This window comes from Brachyhypopomus gauderio, chromosome 10 (assembly GCF_052324685.1).
Source record: "Brachyhypopomus gauderio isolate BG-103 chromosome 10, BGAUD_0.2, whole genome shotgun sequence".
Lineage (NCBI taxonomy): Eukaryota > Metazoa > Chordata > Actinopteri > Gymnotiformes > Hypopomidae > Brachyhypopomus > Brachyhypopomus gauderio.
This window is the reverse complement of record NC_135220.1, coordinates 1,467,104-1,486,085: the sequence shown is the minus strand read 5'-3', so window position 1 is coordinate 1,486,085 and position 18,982 is coordinate 1,467,104. Positions and strand designations below refer to the sequence as shown.

The 18,982-nt window shown below is 41.5% G+C and overlaps 1 protein-coding gene across 1 annotated transcript; it reads right to left on the bottom strand.

The window, feature by feature from the left end:
- Window positions 1-2,834: 2,834 nt before the first annotated feature.
- Window positions 2,835-15,271, bottom strand: b4galnt1a (beta-1,4-N-acetyl-galactosaminyl transferase 1a). Its single transcript, XM_077018525.1, has 11 exons — window positions 14,740-15,271; window positions 14,166-14,383; window positions 12,978-13,154; window positions 12,376-12,482; window positions 9,928-9,965; window positions 9,167-9,347; window positions 8,837-8,929; window positions 8,554-8,741; window positions 5,530-5,670; window positions 3,838-4,075; window positions 2,835-3,640 (listed from the first exon to the last, which is right to left on the bottom strand). Exons 2-11 carry the CDS (start codon window positions 14,375-14,377, stop codon window positions 3,432-3,434), a joined length of 1,584 nt encoding a protein of 527 aa, XP_076874640.1. The 5' UTR covers window positions 14,378-14,383; window positions 14,740-15,271; the 3' UTR covers window positions 2,835-3,431.
- Window positions 15,272-18,982: the final 3,711 nt, after the last annotated feature.

Genomic DNA, 18,982 nt, shown 5'->3' with positions numbered 1-18,982 from the left:
TGGCAGTCATCAGAGCCAAGGTTGTAATACCTTAATAAAATATTAAACAGTTTTTACTTTGTCAAGTTAAAATAGGACACACGTTTCAGAATACAGTGTTTTACAATAGGTTTTATCTTTCCCACTTCAAATACTTCCACTCCAAAACCCCAAATAATTTCTAACCTATATTTTGTATCCAATGGGGCAGAATAACAACTTCTAATTTAGAAGTTTAATGTGTTTCACTATGAGAGCATAAATATAAAGTCTATATTTCTGATATTTATGAACATAGAATAAAACCAGGGATGTCTAAGTCAACTCTTAGTGTTCTACCATCCTGCTGAGTTTAGTTCCAACCTTAACACACACCTGACTCTAATATAATATTAACATATAATAATTATATTAATATATAATAATGTGATGCTACTAAAGGAGTTGGAGGTGGAGCATGTTAATAGGTGAACTAAACTCACTAGGGCAGGACCGTGGACTAAATTCATTGTTTTGGAGTAGGAGGACATGTGGGCGGTGTCACATTTGGAAACCAGCGCTTTGGAAAGTGTATAATACCACGTCCACGTCATTTACAGAAACCAAGTTCTGTTCATTTAAAGTCACGACGGCAGGCTGTAGGTCCGGTTCGTTTGAGCACTGCTGAACTATTGGTGAGGGATTCACTGAGGTTCTCGTGGACTGAGAGCCCGATCGTGAATGGCACACACTGCCCCGTGCTACAGCCCTGCCCGATCACCACACCATAAGCCATCTTGACCTGGGAAAATTAATGCAGAGTTCAAAACCAAGCCACAAAATTAAATCTTTTCCTGCTTGATGTCGGATGTCCATGTTTTTTCCAGGGTGTGTTTCAAAGAGGTGCGGGCTCCTCTGGGCTTTCCCTCCAACGCTGAAGCAGGGGGCTAATTGGCACAACTGCTGCTCCCATTTACACTTATATTTCCAGGGTTTCGCCATAACATTACCAGTGTTCTCAAGTCTCACGCATTGAGCGTATGACACACGCATTTTACCGTCTTCACACGCTCCCACGCCACACTTCCGATTTCACGCGGGAAAAAAAATCTAGTTTATTTACCTCTGATCTATATATATGACGCCCTCTACTGGCGATCGATCGCTAAATACAACAACAGCGTCGTCGTCGTCGTCGTCGTCGTCCCCCTCGACAACTTACGTTCGCCACCGACTCTCACACTCTGAAATGAATTCAAAACTTGAGAGCCCTGCATTACTGAGTCAGCGACGGCATCTCAGGGGTTTCCTATTTTAAAAAATGATAAAAAGATAAAAATATAGACACTTTCTATATAATAATAAAACTCAAAATAGTCAAATATTCTCAGGAAGTTGCATTTGTCCTGTGATACTGATTTGTTGATTTGTTCATTATTCATTATTGTTCATTACTATTATTGGTTGATTTTGTTCATGGACTAGAATGTTTGACGGTTTCTAGTTGATTGATCAATGAAGGTGTTTTGCTACCAATGGACTTTGATGTATTGAAACATAACCTCTGGCCTAAAGATACAGTCCACTTTCTGTAGGTAATATATACTATATTGTCAAAAGTATTCACTCACCCATCCAAATGATCAGAATCAGGTGCTCCAATCACTTCCATAGCCACAGCGGTATAATACTAAGCCCCTAGGCATGCAGACAAACATTTGTGAAAGACGGGGTCACTCTCAGGAGCTCAGTGAATTCCAGCGTGGAACTGTGAGGACTTGTTTTTTCAGCAGCTGGGCTTGGCCCCTTAGTTCCAGTGAAAAGAACTCTGAATGTTTCGGCATACCAAGACATTTTGGACAATTCCATACTCCCAAATTTGTGGGAACAGTTTGGAGCTGGCCCTTTCCTCTTCCAACATGACTATAAACATGGACGTAATTTTGATTTCAAAAGTGGGGGGGGACATGGATTCGTCGCTATTTAAATATTTGGTTTTAACCGTAAAAACTGGGGGGGACCAAAGCCGGCTTTTGAAAAAGTGGGGGGGACATGTCCCCCCCGTCCCCCCCCAAAATTACGTCCGTGACTATAAAGACATGGATGAGTCTGGTGAGGATGAACTTGACTGTCCTGCACAGAGTCCTGACTTCAACCCGAAAGAACACCTTTGGGATGAATTATAGTGGAGACTGAGAGCCAGACCTTCTCATCCAACATCAGTATATAATCTCACAAATGCGCTTCTGGAAGAATGTCAAAAATCCCCATAAATACACTCCTAAACCTTGTGGATGAGAGATGGACATTTCAGGTTCAGAAAGTAAAAGTCCTTCCCAGGATTTTACTCAAGATTGCTGGATTTTTTAGTGTAAGCCAGGTAAAATGAGTGGAATCCAAGAAGCCTGAGCAAAATCTTGGTGAGGACTTTTACTTTCTGAACCTGCAATGTCCACCTCTGTTGTGGACAGCCTTCCCAGAAGAATTGAAGCTGTTCTAGCTGCAAAGGGTGGACCAACGTCATATCGAACCCTGTGGATTAGGAATAGGATGTCACTTAAGCTCATATGTGAGTCAAGGAAGGTGAGGAAATACTTTTGGCAATATAGTGTAGATCTCCTTAAACTGATGCTATGCATTTAGTAGCAGTGGGTGGTCTTTCTGAGCTTACACAGGCACTGTATTGGAATTAATGGACATCGCTAAATGTTTATCAATTGCCATTTATGAAGTAAGATCATCTCCTTGAATTGCAATATTCAGGTCATGTAGTAATAAATTGATACAATCACCTTTTATTTTCACTCACTTCAAGACGATCATGTTTTATATTTAAGACTACAAAATGTAAATATTCAATGTTCATTTACAGCATACAGAAATTTCAGTGCATTTTATCAATTTATTAATGTTCAAAAGCAATAAGTAAAGATGTATCTATGTAAACAAATTTTTCCTTTTGCAAAGATGCAACATTACAATTAATTTATTTCTAAAATAAAACAAAGGGTGTTTTGAAAGATACTGAAATATGGCAAGAAATTGCTCACAAAAATCTCTCAAGCCTTCTATAAGGCCAAGAAGGTAAACCTTTATTCTGACGCTTTACTGCCATCTATTGGCGAACATTGAACATTACCACTTCACAAAAACAACAGGACGAGGTGGAACCAATATTTAAGAATAAAAAAATAAAACAAATTAAAATGTACTTAGATCATGGTAAAACTTTATGCATGGTCCATGTTTGTTTTCCTTCTTTTATTAATGTTGCACAACAAAAATCGACACTGACAATGTGTCACAAATACAACTGGAGTTCTTAGTTTTGATGATGCAGATGTGTTTGATGGGTGTAATGTCCACGTCTTTGGCCTGTCTTTGCATCATCATCATCGCTATTTAGTGTCTGCAAGTGCTTCAAAAGTCCCAGCAAATATTGAGATAACATTCTGACAAATCCCTTTGGATCGCTAATTTGAAGTGATGCATTTGAAGTGGTTCTTGAAGTAATACAGAGTATTTTGGATGTTGGATTTCTCAGGGTAGCGAAAGTTGGAGTAGGCTTTATCCGTGTCAGACTGTCCCCATGGCAACATCCCTTTAATCTTCGAGGCATGATTGACTATAACATCGTCACAGGAGCCCACATGGAGAGTGCCAAGACCGTCAACAAAAAACTCTAGAGTAAGAGGAGAGAGGCAGTCACAAGAGTGGAACAAGCTTACTTTAAATAACGTAAAAAAATAAAACAAGCTACCTCTAAGCCATCGGGATATTTTTCACTCACTAGATCCACATCATATCAAAGACACCAGATTTTCATATTATATATTTTATAAATAAATAAAAACTCGTTTTCCACATCAAACTGCTCACCTAGATGGGCGACCCTTGCCAGACGAGGGTCAAAGCCCACTTGCCGCACCTTATCGGTGCGAGCCATGAAGAAGTTAATGACCGCATCTGAGACGACACAGTTAGGAAAGCCCTCAATAACATGATGGAAGCCCCTCCTCATATGCAAGCAGTTTCCTTCTTCTCCGCCTTCTTCTGAGGAGATGGTGTGTCGATAGGTGGCAGTGTAGCCCGTCACCTCTCTCACAGCCCCGCCCACCTGTGCGCGCACACACACACACACGTTTTGTGGGGGAGTGCAAAAAGGTTTTCTTTGCAGTACTGAATTCTGGGTAAAAGAAAAAAACTAAACAAAAAGGCACAAATCAGCCGCTCATATTGACACACATGATTTGGTCTTGAACGCATGAGTGCATGTGAAATGTATCCTGTATTATGCAACAGAGTGCTGACACCATAAAACGTATTGTTCTTTATCTGCAACATCCATGCAAGTGTAGAGTGCTCAGTGCGGCAGGAGGCGTGTTCTGCCCACACATCTCCAATCCGATACTCCCCCTTTCCTTGTCTTCTCCATGAGGCAAAATGTGTTTGAAGGGAGGTTAAGAAAAACGGTAAGAGTTGTTTGTGGAAGTGCCTCCGTGAGCACGCCCCGCCACTTGGACTGAGAGTACAACAAGCACAGGGTAAACGAACTTTGGACACTGCACTTCCTAGTCTCAGCTGCGCAGGACAGATGAACCTTTATTTAACTGAGATAACACACACTTGACCTGGAGGAGCACATGACTTTTCCTCAAGCGTGAGGACCCTGCCGAGCGGGAGAAGCCTCTTGTGCTCGTAAGACAGCAGCTCAGTATGACTCCATATAAAAACTTCTGACCTTGTGAAAGACTTTAACTTAATGATTTATTAATGACCAATTAACTGCCCCTGACACAAACAACAGATATAATCGTTTAGGCAAAATGGAGGTATAGGTAGAAACAGTGCACCATAAAGACATTTCCTTTCTTCAAGGACCTCATCTATATAGTTCCTGGGATCTTCTCATATATGAATTAGATGATAAGATCAAGAATCCAGGTGAGTGCAGTGTAGAGATATTCAAGGATGAACAAGCACTGTCCAAAATGTCCTCAATTTTGAATATATCTACAATGCAACACACTCACACACCTACTAGCTGTACACCTTTTACTATAGTACACTGTAAATTATCAAAACTGATTTGAAAATGTATATTTTATACAACAAACTAATAAGTCATATCACTTTAAAAACCTGTTTTCCATGTTTAATTACTGCTTACCACACCTGTGCAATTTGTGTGCAATGTGGGCAGGTATGAAAATGTGGACAGGTATGTGTCATTGGTTATCCTTCCCCTACATAAAAACCAGTTGTAGTCAGAATACAGACTCTGTCTACACTTGTTTAAATAGCAAATGGCGCGCGCGCACACGCGCACGCACACACACACGCGCACGCACACACACACACACACACACACACACACACACACACACCCTGCATGTTCCAACAGGCTAGCGAGTTGGGTGACAAAGCTGCCAGACCAACATTATGTCCAGGTTTTGGATTCTTGCTTTGCTTTCTCTTAATGTAGTCAAATAAGCATTCCGCATAAGCAAATGAGCTCAGAATGGCACGTCCAGGCAGGTGCAGATATGAAAGGTGGTCGTAGGCTCTCACCAGGTCTAAGGTAGTCCTCTCTAGAACATCCACCATCTTCTCCAGCCTTGTGTTGGAGGTGAAGATGAAGTCATCGTCCACCCATAGCACGTACTTTGTGGCCACCTGAGAAACGGCAAGATTTCGACCAGCAAACCATCCCTGGAACCACAGAAAATCACTTCACATTAAAATTAGAACCGTAACAAGAGGGCTTTGACCAGAATCCCTTTTATTACTATGACCAGAAGCAAACAGGATGAAGATCTAAAATGCACAGAGAAAATGTGCGTGTCCTGATACTGAAACCCATCACAAAGAATACGATCACTCAAACTTCTTTCAACTGTTACTGGTCGTCACCATCTAGGTTAGTTCTTTTAAATGAAAGTTATGAACGACATGCTACTTTTGCTGACGTGTGTCAAAACACCCCCCCCGTGTCTTCTTCTGTTAGTTTCATGATAGCAGGAAGTGGTTACTCAAACTGGAACAAAATACTTGATTGGGGCAACATGACACAATATGAGGCAATGGAACATGTACTTTCACTTATCAAATTAAATTTTATTTATATAGCGCTTTTTACAACAGTTGTTGTCACAAAGCAGCTTTACAAGTGTCCGAGTCCTAGCCCCCAGTGAGCAAGCCAAGGGCGACAGTGGCAAGGAAAAACTCCCTATTTTTCCTGCACTGTATGACTGTACAACATAAATGATGTAACTCATCCCTACTAGTTTGTCTACAGTCCTAGAAACTATAAATAATAATCTTTATTTGTATAGCACCTTTCATACATACATGCAACTCAAAGTGCTTTACAGTATAAATAAAAAAATATTAAAAGGAGATAAGACAAAAAGAAAATGTTAAAAGAAATTTAAGAAAAATATTAAAATAAAAAGTAAAAAAGTAAAGTAAATAAGATAATAAAAAAGTAAAGTAAATAAGATAAAACTATTAAGATAATTAGATTTAGAATATAATAGACAACATAATGTAATAAAGTAAATAAGATTGAGAGTTTCTTAACTAAAAGCAGATCTAAGCAGGAATGTTTTGAGACTGTTCTTAAAACTATGCAGGGATGAAATGCCTCTGAGCTCTTCATAGTGGCTAAAAGCACCCTCGCCGATCTTTAATCGGCTTTTAGGAATCACCAGCAGATTACTGTTTGAAGACCTGAGAGACCTGACTGGAACATATCTAACCATCATTTCACTGAGGTAAAGAGGGGCAAGACCATGAAGACATTTAAAAACCATGACTAGAACCTTAAAATCTATTCTAAAACTGACAGGTAACCAGTGCAGTGAGTGGAGTGCAGGTGTAATATGATCTCTCTTTCTCCTGCGGGTCAGAACCCTTGCAGCCGCGTTCTGAACTCGCTGTAGGTGCGAAATAGAGCTCTTTGGAAGAGCAGATAGAACAGCGTTACAATACTCTAGCCTTGATGTGATAAATGCATGGACAAGTTTTCCACTGTCAGCAGGAGAGAGCATATCTCGGACCTTAGCGATGTTTCGAAGATGAAAGTAAGCTGTCTTGCATGTAGTCATGATGTGTGATTTGAAGCTGAGCTCATTATCAAAGGTGACGCCCAGGTTCTTAACACATTGTCTGGCTTTCAGATTGATTTGATTTAAATAAGTCTGGACATCATTCCTTTGTGAATCACTGCCAAGAACAAGAACCTCTGTCTTCTGTTTATTTAACTGCAGAAAATTGTCAGACATCCATGTCTGTATATCATCTATGCAGTCAAACAGTGAGCAAATAAATTATAAATTACTTATACTAGCTAAAATTTGCCAATTTATTAATTAGTGTCTAATGCGGTCTACAACATCAGGGCTGCCACAGGGGCATTCAACAAGCTGCCACAAATGGATGTAACCACTGCAACTGCAAACAGTACCACAGTGAAAGGAACCATGTACATCAGGGGAGGACCAGGATAGATCACCTGACAGATCACCTGGTCACCTGTACAGATGCACATCCATCAATCACAGCACACAGATCTGATGCGTTTGCCACCCCATTAAGCTCTTTGGCACAGATTCACAGTCGCCTTAAAAAACATGTCTGGAATTTAAATTGATTATCCAAAAACTGAAAGAAGCTAGACATATAAATATCTATATGTGTGTGTGTGTGTGTGTGTGTTTGCATCAACCCCTTACAGCCATGTCACAGACCACAGGATGAGCCTTCTGGAAGATTCACTTGGAAGGCTGCCATACCAAAAACAGTAGGGACTGACGCTTGCTCCTCTGTGCTATGACTCTGATGTACACCACGGTCTCCTGTCCCCGTCAACATCAGCCTCTAGGGTGAGATTCCCGAAACGTTCGTAGCGCTAAGTACTTCTTAACCTCATACGTTTCATACGAGGTTACGAAGTACTTAGCGCTACGAACGTTTCGGGAAACCCACCCCTGGTCGGTAGCAAACCCCAGTAGGTCCCTGAGCCTCAGCAGGACACGCCTTTACTTCTGGCGCCATTGGCTTGTACACTGCACGAGTGTTGTATTATACTTATGGCAGGACTGTTGGTTGTAAACTATTATTTTGCATTATACAGTACATTTTCATTTTGTAGTCAGATATATGCTGTTCACTGACCCCACTTAATACCCTGCACATATTTAATGTTTCTGTCATAATATGGCTGTGCAACATTTTTTACTGTTTTTCGTAAAACATAGCAACCATTTCCTTACAATTACATGAATCAAACAAGGGACCATGAGGCACAATTGACTTCTGTTTTCTGATATAAGGGTAGGTAATTTGACACAATACAAATATGCATTTGGCCAGTATCAAGCCTCTCCTGTTTATTTCCTCTTTTGTGCTACGTAAGCTCAGATTATATTCAAGAGGAACATGGACCATTTCAGAATTTAGAACATGAAATGAAAACTGGGCCCTTCAAAACTGGCAATTGTAACCTCTGTAAATACAAAAGGTTAGCAACTTGGTAAACCATAATGGTCGACCATTTCTCAAATTTATACTGAAGGTCACCGAATCTCTTACCTTTCCAAAGGGCATGATGTAGTGTTCTATGTAAGGCCCAGTCACAGGTTTAGGGTGCTCGCTGTCATCAGCTATTACTATGGTGACTGTGGGGTAAAACTGTCGAATGCTGCTAATCAAATCCTGAAGCTTATCATAACGTAGAAACGTTTTTGTAGCGATGGTGACGAGGGCACTTATGTTGTATTCTAGGAAGAGATGAGATGGAAACAAATCAACTTAAGTTAAACTTTATTCAAGTTTTAACGTCTTTTCTTGGTGGTTAATGCGTTACGCAGGTTACCTCCCCTGGGTCCCGGATCATAGAGCTTAGGAGTAACGTTATGTCGGATTTTAATGGTGAAGGTTGCCTGGAACCCATCGGTTCCAAATTGGACTGATGAAAAAAACCAAAAACAAAACAGTAGGCTAAGTTAACTTTGCAAAGAATCGCTACACAGCCTATATAATGACTGTGGGTTAAAGAGGCCATTTTGGACACTGTTCATAACACCTTTCCAGTAAAATAAAACATTGTAGATGCAATCAGCAATCTTAAAACACTAAACCAAACCAGTACGATATGTTCTTTAAAACACAGCCGATCTGAGTCAGCCATGCAGGTTATACTCACTCATGTCTGCAGTGTTGGGGTGGAAGATGTCATTGGTGTAGGTGATGAATTGTAACTGCCAGTTCAGTGCAGACAGCAGGCTGCTAGAGACATTCATGTGCATGGTCCCTTCACCGCGCACCACAACACCCTCCACCTGGGCTGCAACATTAAAGGTTCCCATGCTGGCTGTTAAATTCACCTGTGACAAACAGGTCAAAACAAGAGGAGTTTAGGAGTCAACACGATTCTAGTAGTCAAGAAGGACCTTTTGTGACCAATCGTTTAGACCAAAACATGATTATCCATCAAATTTTTACGTTTCAACAGATTCAGTGTAAATGAGACGAAATGTAAAAGAAGAAAAAAATGTCCAAGATATCAAAGTTACAGAAGGTACTTCTGATTACAATCCTGTTCAATCATAAATATAATCTGAAGAATGGCAGTCATGGCCTGGCGGTTAGGGAACTGGTCTTGTGACCGGAGGGTCGTGGGTTTGATTCCCAGACCTGAGGCCATGACTGAGGTGCTCTTGACCAAGGCACCTAACCCCAACTGCTCCCCGGGCGCCGGGCTAGGGCTGCCCACCGCTCTGGGCATGTGTGATCCACAGCCCCCTAGTAATCACTAGTGTGTGTGTGGGTGTTCTAACTGCACAGATGGGTTAAAAGCGGAGGACAAATTTTGATTGCGGTGTAAAAATCACAATTGACAAAAATACGGCACATTTACATTTTTTACATTTTACAAGAATTATTTAAGAATGGAAAAAAACATACCGAATAAAGCCTCCTAGACCGATGCTTTAAGCCCAACCCTTAGAACAAGCAAAACAAAAGCCACAAAACAACATTAATACCATAAAAGACATACGTAGTCCTGCAGACAGATTTAAAAAAATCAATGCAGTTCCACAATTAACTCAACAAGTCAGGGGCTCCGCGGTCTGTGCTGGTGTGGGGAGAGCAGCGGTGTATGGTGGTGGTCAGCAGCGGTGTATGGTGGTGGTCAGCAGCGGTGCATGGTGGTGGTCAGCAGCGGTGCATGGTGGTGGTCAGCAGCGGTGCATGGTGGTGGTCAGCAGCGGTGCATGGTGGTGGTCAAGGCGGTGTATGGTGGTCGAGGCGGTGTATGGTGGTGGTCAGCAGCGATGTATGGTGGTCAAGGTGGTGTATGGTGGTGGTCAGCAGCGGTGTATGGTGGTGGTCAGCAGCGGTGTATGGTGGTGGTCAGCAGCGGTGTATGGTGGTGGTCAGCAGCGGTGTATGGTGGTGGTCAGCAGCGGTGTATGGTGGTCAAGGCGGTGCATTGTGGTGGTCAGCAGCGGTGTATTATAACCGTGGTCATATACCTGTCCACCGCTATATAACACCTTCTAAGGCTGGGGGGTTATAATCAGCAATAAGAGCCTATGAACGTCACCGTGCAATGCAACACCGCGGTTTAATGGACTCACATCAAACGCCACAATCAATATGATAGCATTCCAACAATACCCCCTTTACGTTTTCGAGGTGTGAGTGTTTCAATGTTGGCGCACAGAGTGGAACCATTACGAATATCTGAGCAGGAGGGAGGGGAGAATCAGGTGGCGATATCTCCCGGGAGAATAATCTAAAAGAAACGTGAGTCACGGTGAACCTCTGCTTCCCGTAAGCTCACCAGTCCAGCATGTAAGGTAAAACGTGCAGGTAAACGGATCCGATACGAGTATTCCACAGTTCGGCGTACACTCCTGTTGGGTGTATAAGAACGCGCAGGTAAACGGTTCCGATACGAGTATTCCACAGTTCGGTGTACACTCCTGTTGGGTGTATAAGAACGCGCAGGTAAACGGATCCGATACGAGTATTCCACAGTTCGGCGTATACTCCTGTTGGGTGTATAAAAGATGTAAAAGCCCCGGCGTGCATGCCAAAAAAACCCCTATTGGAACTGCGCTCTTCACAATCCAAAGTTTCTCCCCGCAAACGCTTAAAACATGCCTTCGCCTCTCCTTCCTCTTCCTCCTAATTCCCATGGAATAAATCGGGGTAGTCCCATGACGTCATGAGTGGGGTATTCCGGTGGGCCGTGTGCTTAGAACGGATTATTCATCAATATACACACTTCCTCACAAACAACAAAAAAAACATAAATACAGAATAATGAGGTGATCTCTACACTGTGTTCGTCACAGTATGGTGGTGGTCAGCAGCGGTGTATGGTGGTCAAGGCGGCCTTTCTCTACGGCTTTTTGCTGTCCGCATCAGCTGCAAGGCCCTTCTGTGATCACTTGTGCAGTTTAAATGTACAAATGCAATCTAGTGTCAGTCACATAGTAATGTGAGCAGTTCTTGTCTTGGTGCAACTGATGGTTTAACATTTTATGAGACTATTATTTAACATTTTATCAGATACCAAGAAAATCTTCTAAGATTACAGGGACAGCTTTTCAGTTTTTTTTTTGTTTAAACTCCAAACATCTTTCACTGGTTAATGCTGGCTACTGTTTTCATTGTGAAGAAGGTCCACAGGTTTTGCTGTGCTGTTATCCAAAGAAGATGCATGATGGCCCAAACCCGCCACCAAGATATGCATAATACCGGATTGTCTTCAATTCCCTGAAAAACTGCATCTGTACCAGGGGTGTAGCGGGGGGGGGGGGGGGGGGGTCGCGAGGGGACGCCGACCCCCCACTTATTTTAACAGGGGGGATGCATCCCCCCCAGTGGTGTAGTGGGAGTGTGTAGCGGAGGAACAGCGACCCCCCCACTTATTTTAACTGGTTGTTGCTCTTGCTGAGACTGTTACGTCAAACGCTAGGTTTATACATGATACGTAATTCGCCAACTCCTGGCGATCACAGAATGTTGTGCTATGCCACTATGTGGTGTTTAAATCACACATATGGTTAGAATGAAAATATTGATTGCAAATATCCACATTAATCCAAAGGGGACAGACAAGAAGATACATCCCCCAAACTATAAAACATACTGGAATAAGGAAAAAAAACAAGAGCATTAAAAAGCTAACTAGCCTTTTTTTTATGTCAACGTTAAGACCAGGTAAAACCATAAAACCCTGGTATGTGCATGCACAGACATGTGCTCACTAAGCAGGGACACAGAAAAAAAGTATACAGCTAGTCACATATAGACTTATGGCAACACGAAAACCAGATTACATTTGCAAGGAGTTAATAGCTAACTTCACATGCAATCAACTTTATGCAATGCTCTTACCTGGAATTAGGGTAGACTTTTTAGGTCTGACTTCAACACCCTGGGTGGGGTACTGCAGAGGGCTGTTGGCTTCTGCCACAACCAGAATGTCTGCTGCTGACTGAGACCTGCAACGAAGATAACATTTTAAGCATGTTGGCACTTTCTGAAAGATCAAAAGGTCAGAGCCTCGCTACTTGCTACATAAAAACCATGACCAAATATTATGCTGATAAGCAATCTAAAATAAATGTTTTTGTCCCGACAGGTCAGAGAAGAGTTGAGCTAAATGAGCTATTTACTGGTAATCTTAGTTATACCTTATTGAAATGCTTTCAACCCTGACCCATTACGTTTCCTGTGGTAGACATCCGTGCCTAACTCAACCACAGATGCTTTCAGATGTTCTGTTCTTCCCCTTTCTGTTCTCCTCAGAGTTGCATGTCAAAGCAGACATTGAAAAGAAAAAAGAAAAAAAAAGCCGCCCTGCAGGCCCCGTTCATACGGCCGCCCTGCAGGCCCCGTTCATACGGCCGCCCTGCAGGCCCCGTTCATACGGCCGCCCTGCAGGCCCCGTTCATACGGCCGCCCTGCAGGCCCTTCGAGGCACCATGTGACAGCACCTTCTGCGGAAGCTGTTGTACGCCTGTCTTCTGCGCTTCTTTAGGTCCTCCAGGTGGGGGTCTCCGGCAGCAGAGCCCAGCTCCTGGGCAGCCACCCGAGGAAACAGCAGGTCACCGAAAGGCACTTTAAGCTGCCCTGCGTCGCCTTCACACGCACACCCATTTTTGGGAAGGGAACTGCACAGAATTAAACATAATTAAACATACATCGACAGTGCAAGCAAAACAACGAACAGGGGAGGGTAAACAAAGCCAAGAATAAAGGCTATAATGGGCTGACGCTACCAAGGGAAATCAACTGTAGAGGCCTTAATTATACATGCTACACCCAAGGACATGAATAAACGTTGTCATTATATAACAGGAATCATTCAAGCCAAACATATCCAGAATACAGTATGAATACTCTGCATTTACGAAGAACAAGGCAGCATGCTGATTTAGCATGACCAAGGTTACATTCACCAGAATTTTGGTATCAGACACTTATTAATCACAGGCTACGCTCAACAATACATTCCACCATACCACAGTAACACACACTCAACACAACTGTAACACTTAATGCCAGCATTTGTTCCGTTTATTTGTTTTCTGAGGTTTTGTGGTCAAGTATTCCTTGTCTGATTAAGGCCATCAATGAGATAGAGAGTCCTGATCAAATTTGAAATGTTCATTGAGAATCCTACATTAACTGGAGATTTATGTTTGGGGTAAGTGACCGTTGATACATTTATTTCTGTTATAGAATAATAACATTGATCTTTTTTCCTTCAATTCTAGCTACATCACATCCATCTTATTCCACATTACCCCCACCAATCTCAATTCACACAAGGCCCGCGCTGTGGGAGTTTCCTCCACCCGGTGCAGACCCACCTGGGGCAAACTGTTGTTTTGAGATAAGCCGCTTAGGGAGCTTAGTGCTGGCTTGTTTTCATCACTCGTACAGGTCTACAGTTTGTGTCGGGGAAGACGCGTGCAAAATATAACAGTCTTTGTCTTTTTTTCTGTAAACTACGGCTTGCTAACATTGAGATGCCAACGCTGCGGTTCATTGATGGGACTTTATTATATTTCGACCCTGAAATTCTTGTTTCCCTGCATATCATGCACAGTATAATTATCATCTCAGATATAATGTAACCAGAGACCAAACAAGATCAAACTGGAGTGTAGAGTACTCACCCTGTTACACTCCGCTTGATGTGATAAGGAATACTGTCATAACTGTTCAGGTACTGAAGACTACTCTGACGGAGTTTCTCCTTGACGGACTCGATGCTTTTTTCACTGTCACCCACATTGGAAACACCTGGAGTCCATTGACGAACGACGACAGCTAAAAGTATTAATGATACTACACACCCTACTAAACCTTTCTTCCTCTGAGTGCGCATGGTGACCTGTGGATCATAGAGCACAAGTGAATAAACTGAGCGTGTTCATGGCGCTGAAATCGGTGCACGCAAACCACTTACACACACGTTTTGAATATCGCATATTCAACATTTAATCACGGATACAACAGTTTACGTCTCTCTCTTTCCCGCTTTTTTTTTACATTGTTAATCATACCATGTGCTGAGAATTTCTAACTTTTAAAATGTTATGTTTCATTTAATTAATTGCTTTTACCTTTGCATACCTACATACAGATTTGTATTCAAATACAGTTAAAATGCTGAAGTAAGTTGGAACCAGTTCTCATTTTTGCTATCTGTACAAATATTAAAGCCATAAAATTGAAAACACCTCGAACCTGGTCTTGTGTAATCCTGTGTTCAAGCTTCAGCTTCCTACAAACTGACGTGCAAAGGGAAGTAACAATTAATTTTTTTATATCCTAATCTAAAATTTTTCTCCACTTTTTTCGGCTCGTTGTGTGACGATTTTCAGTTTCTGTTCATTAATTCACGTTTCTCCAGTTTACAAACGAACCTAAAGCGACACCTTCGTTTGAGGGAATAGGAGTGGCAGACAGGTGATAGTCGTAAATCCGCTTGATTTAAAACAAAAAAAAAATCTCAATAATAAAAACGCGTTCAGGTATTCACGTCCTAAAATTTCTTGAGTAGTGCAGCGTTCATTGCGCTCAAAGTATCCGACAGTGCAGCGTTATTGTTAGGCGGTGACCTACGAGTATAGATGTGGACTCCGCTTCCTTAAACGGCGTAATGTTAACACACCTACCATCTATCATTAAAAGTGGCCAGTCTTAATTATAATGAGATTTTGAACGGTCTGTTCGTTTTGAAACTATGTTTTATGTTTGCGATTGGTATTCGGAGATGTAGTTATGGACGAGTACATCCCCTCAATTTTGAGGGTATCCCCTCAGTGTGCTGGATAATACCCCGAAGCCTCGGAGTATCAAAAAACAGTGACATCTTGTGGTTAATAAATGTTATAACAACGAGACACTCAAAGTTATTTACAGTTTTTGCAGCTGCTAAGACACAAAAAGTGGTCCTTATAAAGCACAGTTTCTGAAACAACTAACCCATGTAGCCTATTTATTGACCGGGTGTGCTAAACCTTAAGCACATTCTCTGCCTTACACTAATTTAGAAATTCTAAAACACACTTTTTGCTAAACTTTAAACACAGTTGTTCACATAAGACACAACATTCAAAACTGAAAACCATGTGTTTCCTTTAGAAAACACTGACACGCAACTGCTACACTCACATACCAAAATACAATACCCAGTTCTCACAAGTTACAACACTTCTAGCTAATTTTTAGACATCAAAGCCTAATCCCTATAAAGAGGCCATAAGTTGCATATCTTGGTGTGCACATCACTGGAGTTCAATATTGCAGAGATGACGATGAAGAGTACGAGAATGAGGAAGAGGATGAGCAACCATAATGGATGAGATCAGAGCCACTCTAGTCGACCATGTGGTCAAGCATGCGTTGGGTTTTCTGGAGGCAAAGGGTCCAACCTTATCTGTGCTGCTACACTGTAGCATCATCCAGACATTTCAAAATGAGAATAGATAAGTAGACCTGTCCTCTATACATACTACATCATGTACTAGACTACCCCTCTATACATACTACATCATGTACTAGACTACCCCTCTATACATACTACATCATGTACTAGACTACCCCTCTATACATACTACATCATGTACTAGACTACTACCTCCACCAAACTCTCCATTGCTGTTGAGTTCTTTTTGGCATGGAGGTGGTCGCCAACCCCACCAGTACAAATACCTTCAGCAGGTGATGGAGGAAGCTTGAGGTTATTTAGTCTTTTTTCCCTTTTTTGTTGTTCATGTGTTTACAGTATAAACAGCAGGTGTTGCTGTAGTGTTCATGCAAAACCAAAAAAAAAACCTTCCCCTTGTATTTTACTTTATGGTGTAAATGTACTGAATATGCAGAAATAACTTCAATATTTGTGAAAATTCATGTATATGTGAGACCTCTGACAGACCTTCACGGCAGACTACAAACTAAACACTCAAACACATGGTAGTAGTGTTTTCCATTTGTCACTTCAGTGTGTAGTCACATATATGAAAGACTAATCATCTGATATTTGTGTGTAGCGTTTAGATGCAAAAATATGGTTTTGGCAAGAGTCGCAAGAGTTTTGGTTGAAGTGTGTGCTTTTTCCAAAAGTGTGAGATGTTTTGCCTGTTGTGTGTGTAGCATTGGCTGCTGTGTGTTACGTTTCGACAAAAGAGCCATAGTTTCAGAAATTGTGTCTTAGCGTTTGCAAAAAACTATAATGTGCTTCTGGTAAAACACCACCAACATCAACAACAACAACAATAATAGTAAATAATAAAATAAAATAATACTAAGAAGAAAAGATTCAAGTGAGTATGTGTGTTGGAAGAAAAAGGAATGTGTGTGGGAGAAGAGTTGAAAGAGATTAATGTGATGAGAGTGATGATAGTGCTTGAGAATGATACTGGTTGTGTAACTGGTTTTGTGAGATAAGTAAACGTGAAGGAATTTACTGGATTTTTTTCAGGACTGTGTTGGAGAGGTATACCCTCTCACAACGGACAAGAGGCTGGTGTGTATAAAAATTGCAGGCCCATATGTACCTATAACAACATTATATAAAATATAGAGGAATCCGTTGTTCCATAACATCTGCTGAAGCCACTCTCCCACTGTGAATATTGGTCTGTTTACCTCAGAAACCACTGTTACCTTCACCTTCCACAGATTTTCTGGAACATCACTTTTAGTTCTAGGAAAGGAATGTGTGAAGAGAACTGCTATACACACCTGAGGTGTGAAGAGAACTGCTATAGTAAGTTAGAAGAAAATAGAATTACCTCATCTATTGTGTTGAGATAATGGGTTTTTTCTTAGCAGTAACATTAGCAACAACATATCGTGCTTACCAGTAAACTTGATATTAAAGTTAGATTTGAATGCTGCATAAGGTGTATTAAGCTACAAAAGCATATTCATATTCATTTTGGGGAGTATTTCAAGAGTTAAAGCATCATATTTAGTGTGTCCTCTGCAACAGACAAACATGATGTTTCAAGAAATGTGTTAACACCTGTGCAAGTTCAAATAATATGTTTTAAGTTGAAAACGGTCGTCATCATCTGTGAGATGAAGCCAGAGAACAAAGTGCAAAACAGTAGAAAGGTCATATCTAGCGCACTGGGGGGGGGGGGGGGGGGGGGGGGGGGTGGTTGGGGGTTAGAGTGGCTGACAGGTAGTCTATTTTGAGAGTTAGGCAGACAAGTTTTCGGACAAGGAGATTACATCGCTGAGTAGCAAAGGTGGGGGCTTATACCCAGAGCATACTATAAAGTACAGAAGGAAAAGTGTCTGTTAGAGAGAGACCTGCGCACATTGCTACAGGGTAGTTAGGGTTTTGTGTACTCTCTCCAGAGATCTCTGTATTTTTACTTGCTTATAATAAAAGGTTAAAGACAAGACTGGTAATGTTTTCTCTTGCAATCAACGAACATGCTGTGCTAAGGTGAAAGAGGATCAAAGCGCAACATATTACAGTATTATACTTAAACACTTCAGAATCCTCCAGGATGAGGGTACATCCCTTTGTAAGGATCCTCCACTAATCTCTTATAGACCAGTTAAGAACATTGAAGACATGCTCATTAAGAATGATTAGGACATTAGCTGGATATTAGCTGTGCAAGCAAAGTGCTTCTGAATTAAAAGGAGGAGGAACCAGTGTATGCATATATATGAAAAGTAGTTTGATTCATCACCTTCATTTCATGGGGTTCTAAACTTCCAAGAGTGTAGATCAGTTATTTTCCTTTGAATTTCCTAATTTCATTGCTGCCACAGCAACAACTGGCTATGCAAATAGATAAGTCACTAATACATTGTCCATTAGAGTTAAAAGGGAATAAATATTAACAGAAGCACAAGCAAAAGAACATGACGTGTAAAGAGGTGTGAAAGCCCCAAAGAAAATAGGAAAGAAAACTATATGCGGTTTCACAGAAGGAACCACATGTCTGTTGAACCACAGCTAACAGGACAGAAAAACAGTCTAAAAGGAGAGAGAGGGTTTCTATCTTGCAGAAGCTCGTGTAGCATGTGCGGAGAGACCGGGATCCCACAATAAATCAATCAATCAAATTTTATTTATATAGCGCTTTTTACAACAGTTGTTGTCACAAAGCAGCTTTACAAGTGCCGAGTCCTAGCCCCCAGTGAGCAAGCCAAGGGCGACAGTGGCAAGGAAGAACTCCCTAGTTTTTTTGCATGAGGAAGAAACCTTGAGAGGAACCAAGACTCAGGGGGAGAACCCATCCTCCTCTGGCCGACACCGGTCACCATGACAACAACAACAACAATTTAGACAGAAAGAAGAGAAAGAAAAGGAAAAATATGTAATATTTTTCCTTTTCCAATAAAGTTGGACCTTGCTATATGGCAGACCCCCCCCCCTCCCCCCTGTGACCTTGACTAGCGAGATTAAGCAGTACAGATAATGGATTTGTGAGGGTGAGGCATGACTCAGAGACGAGAG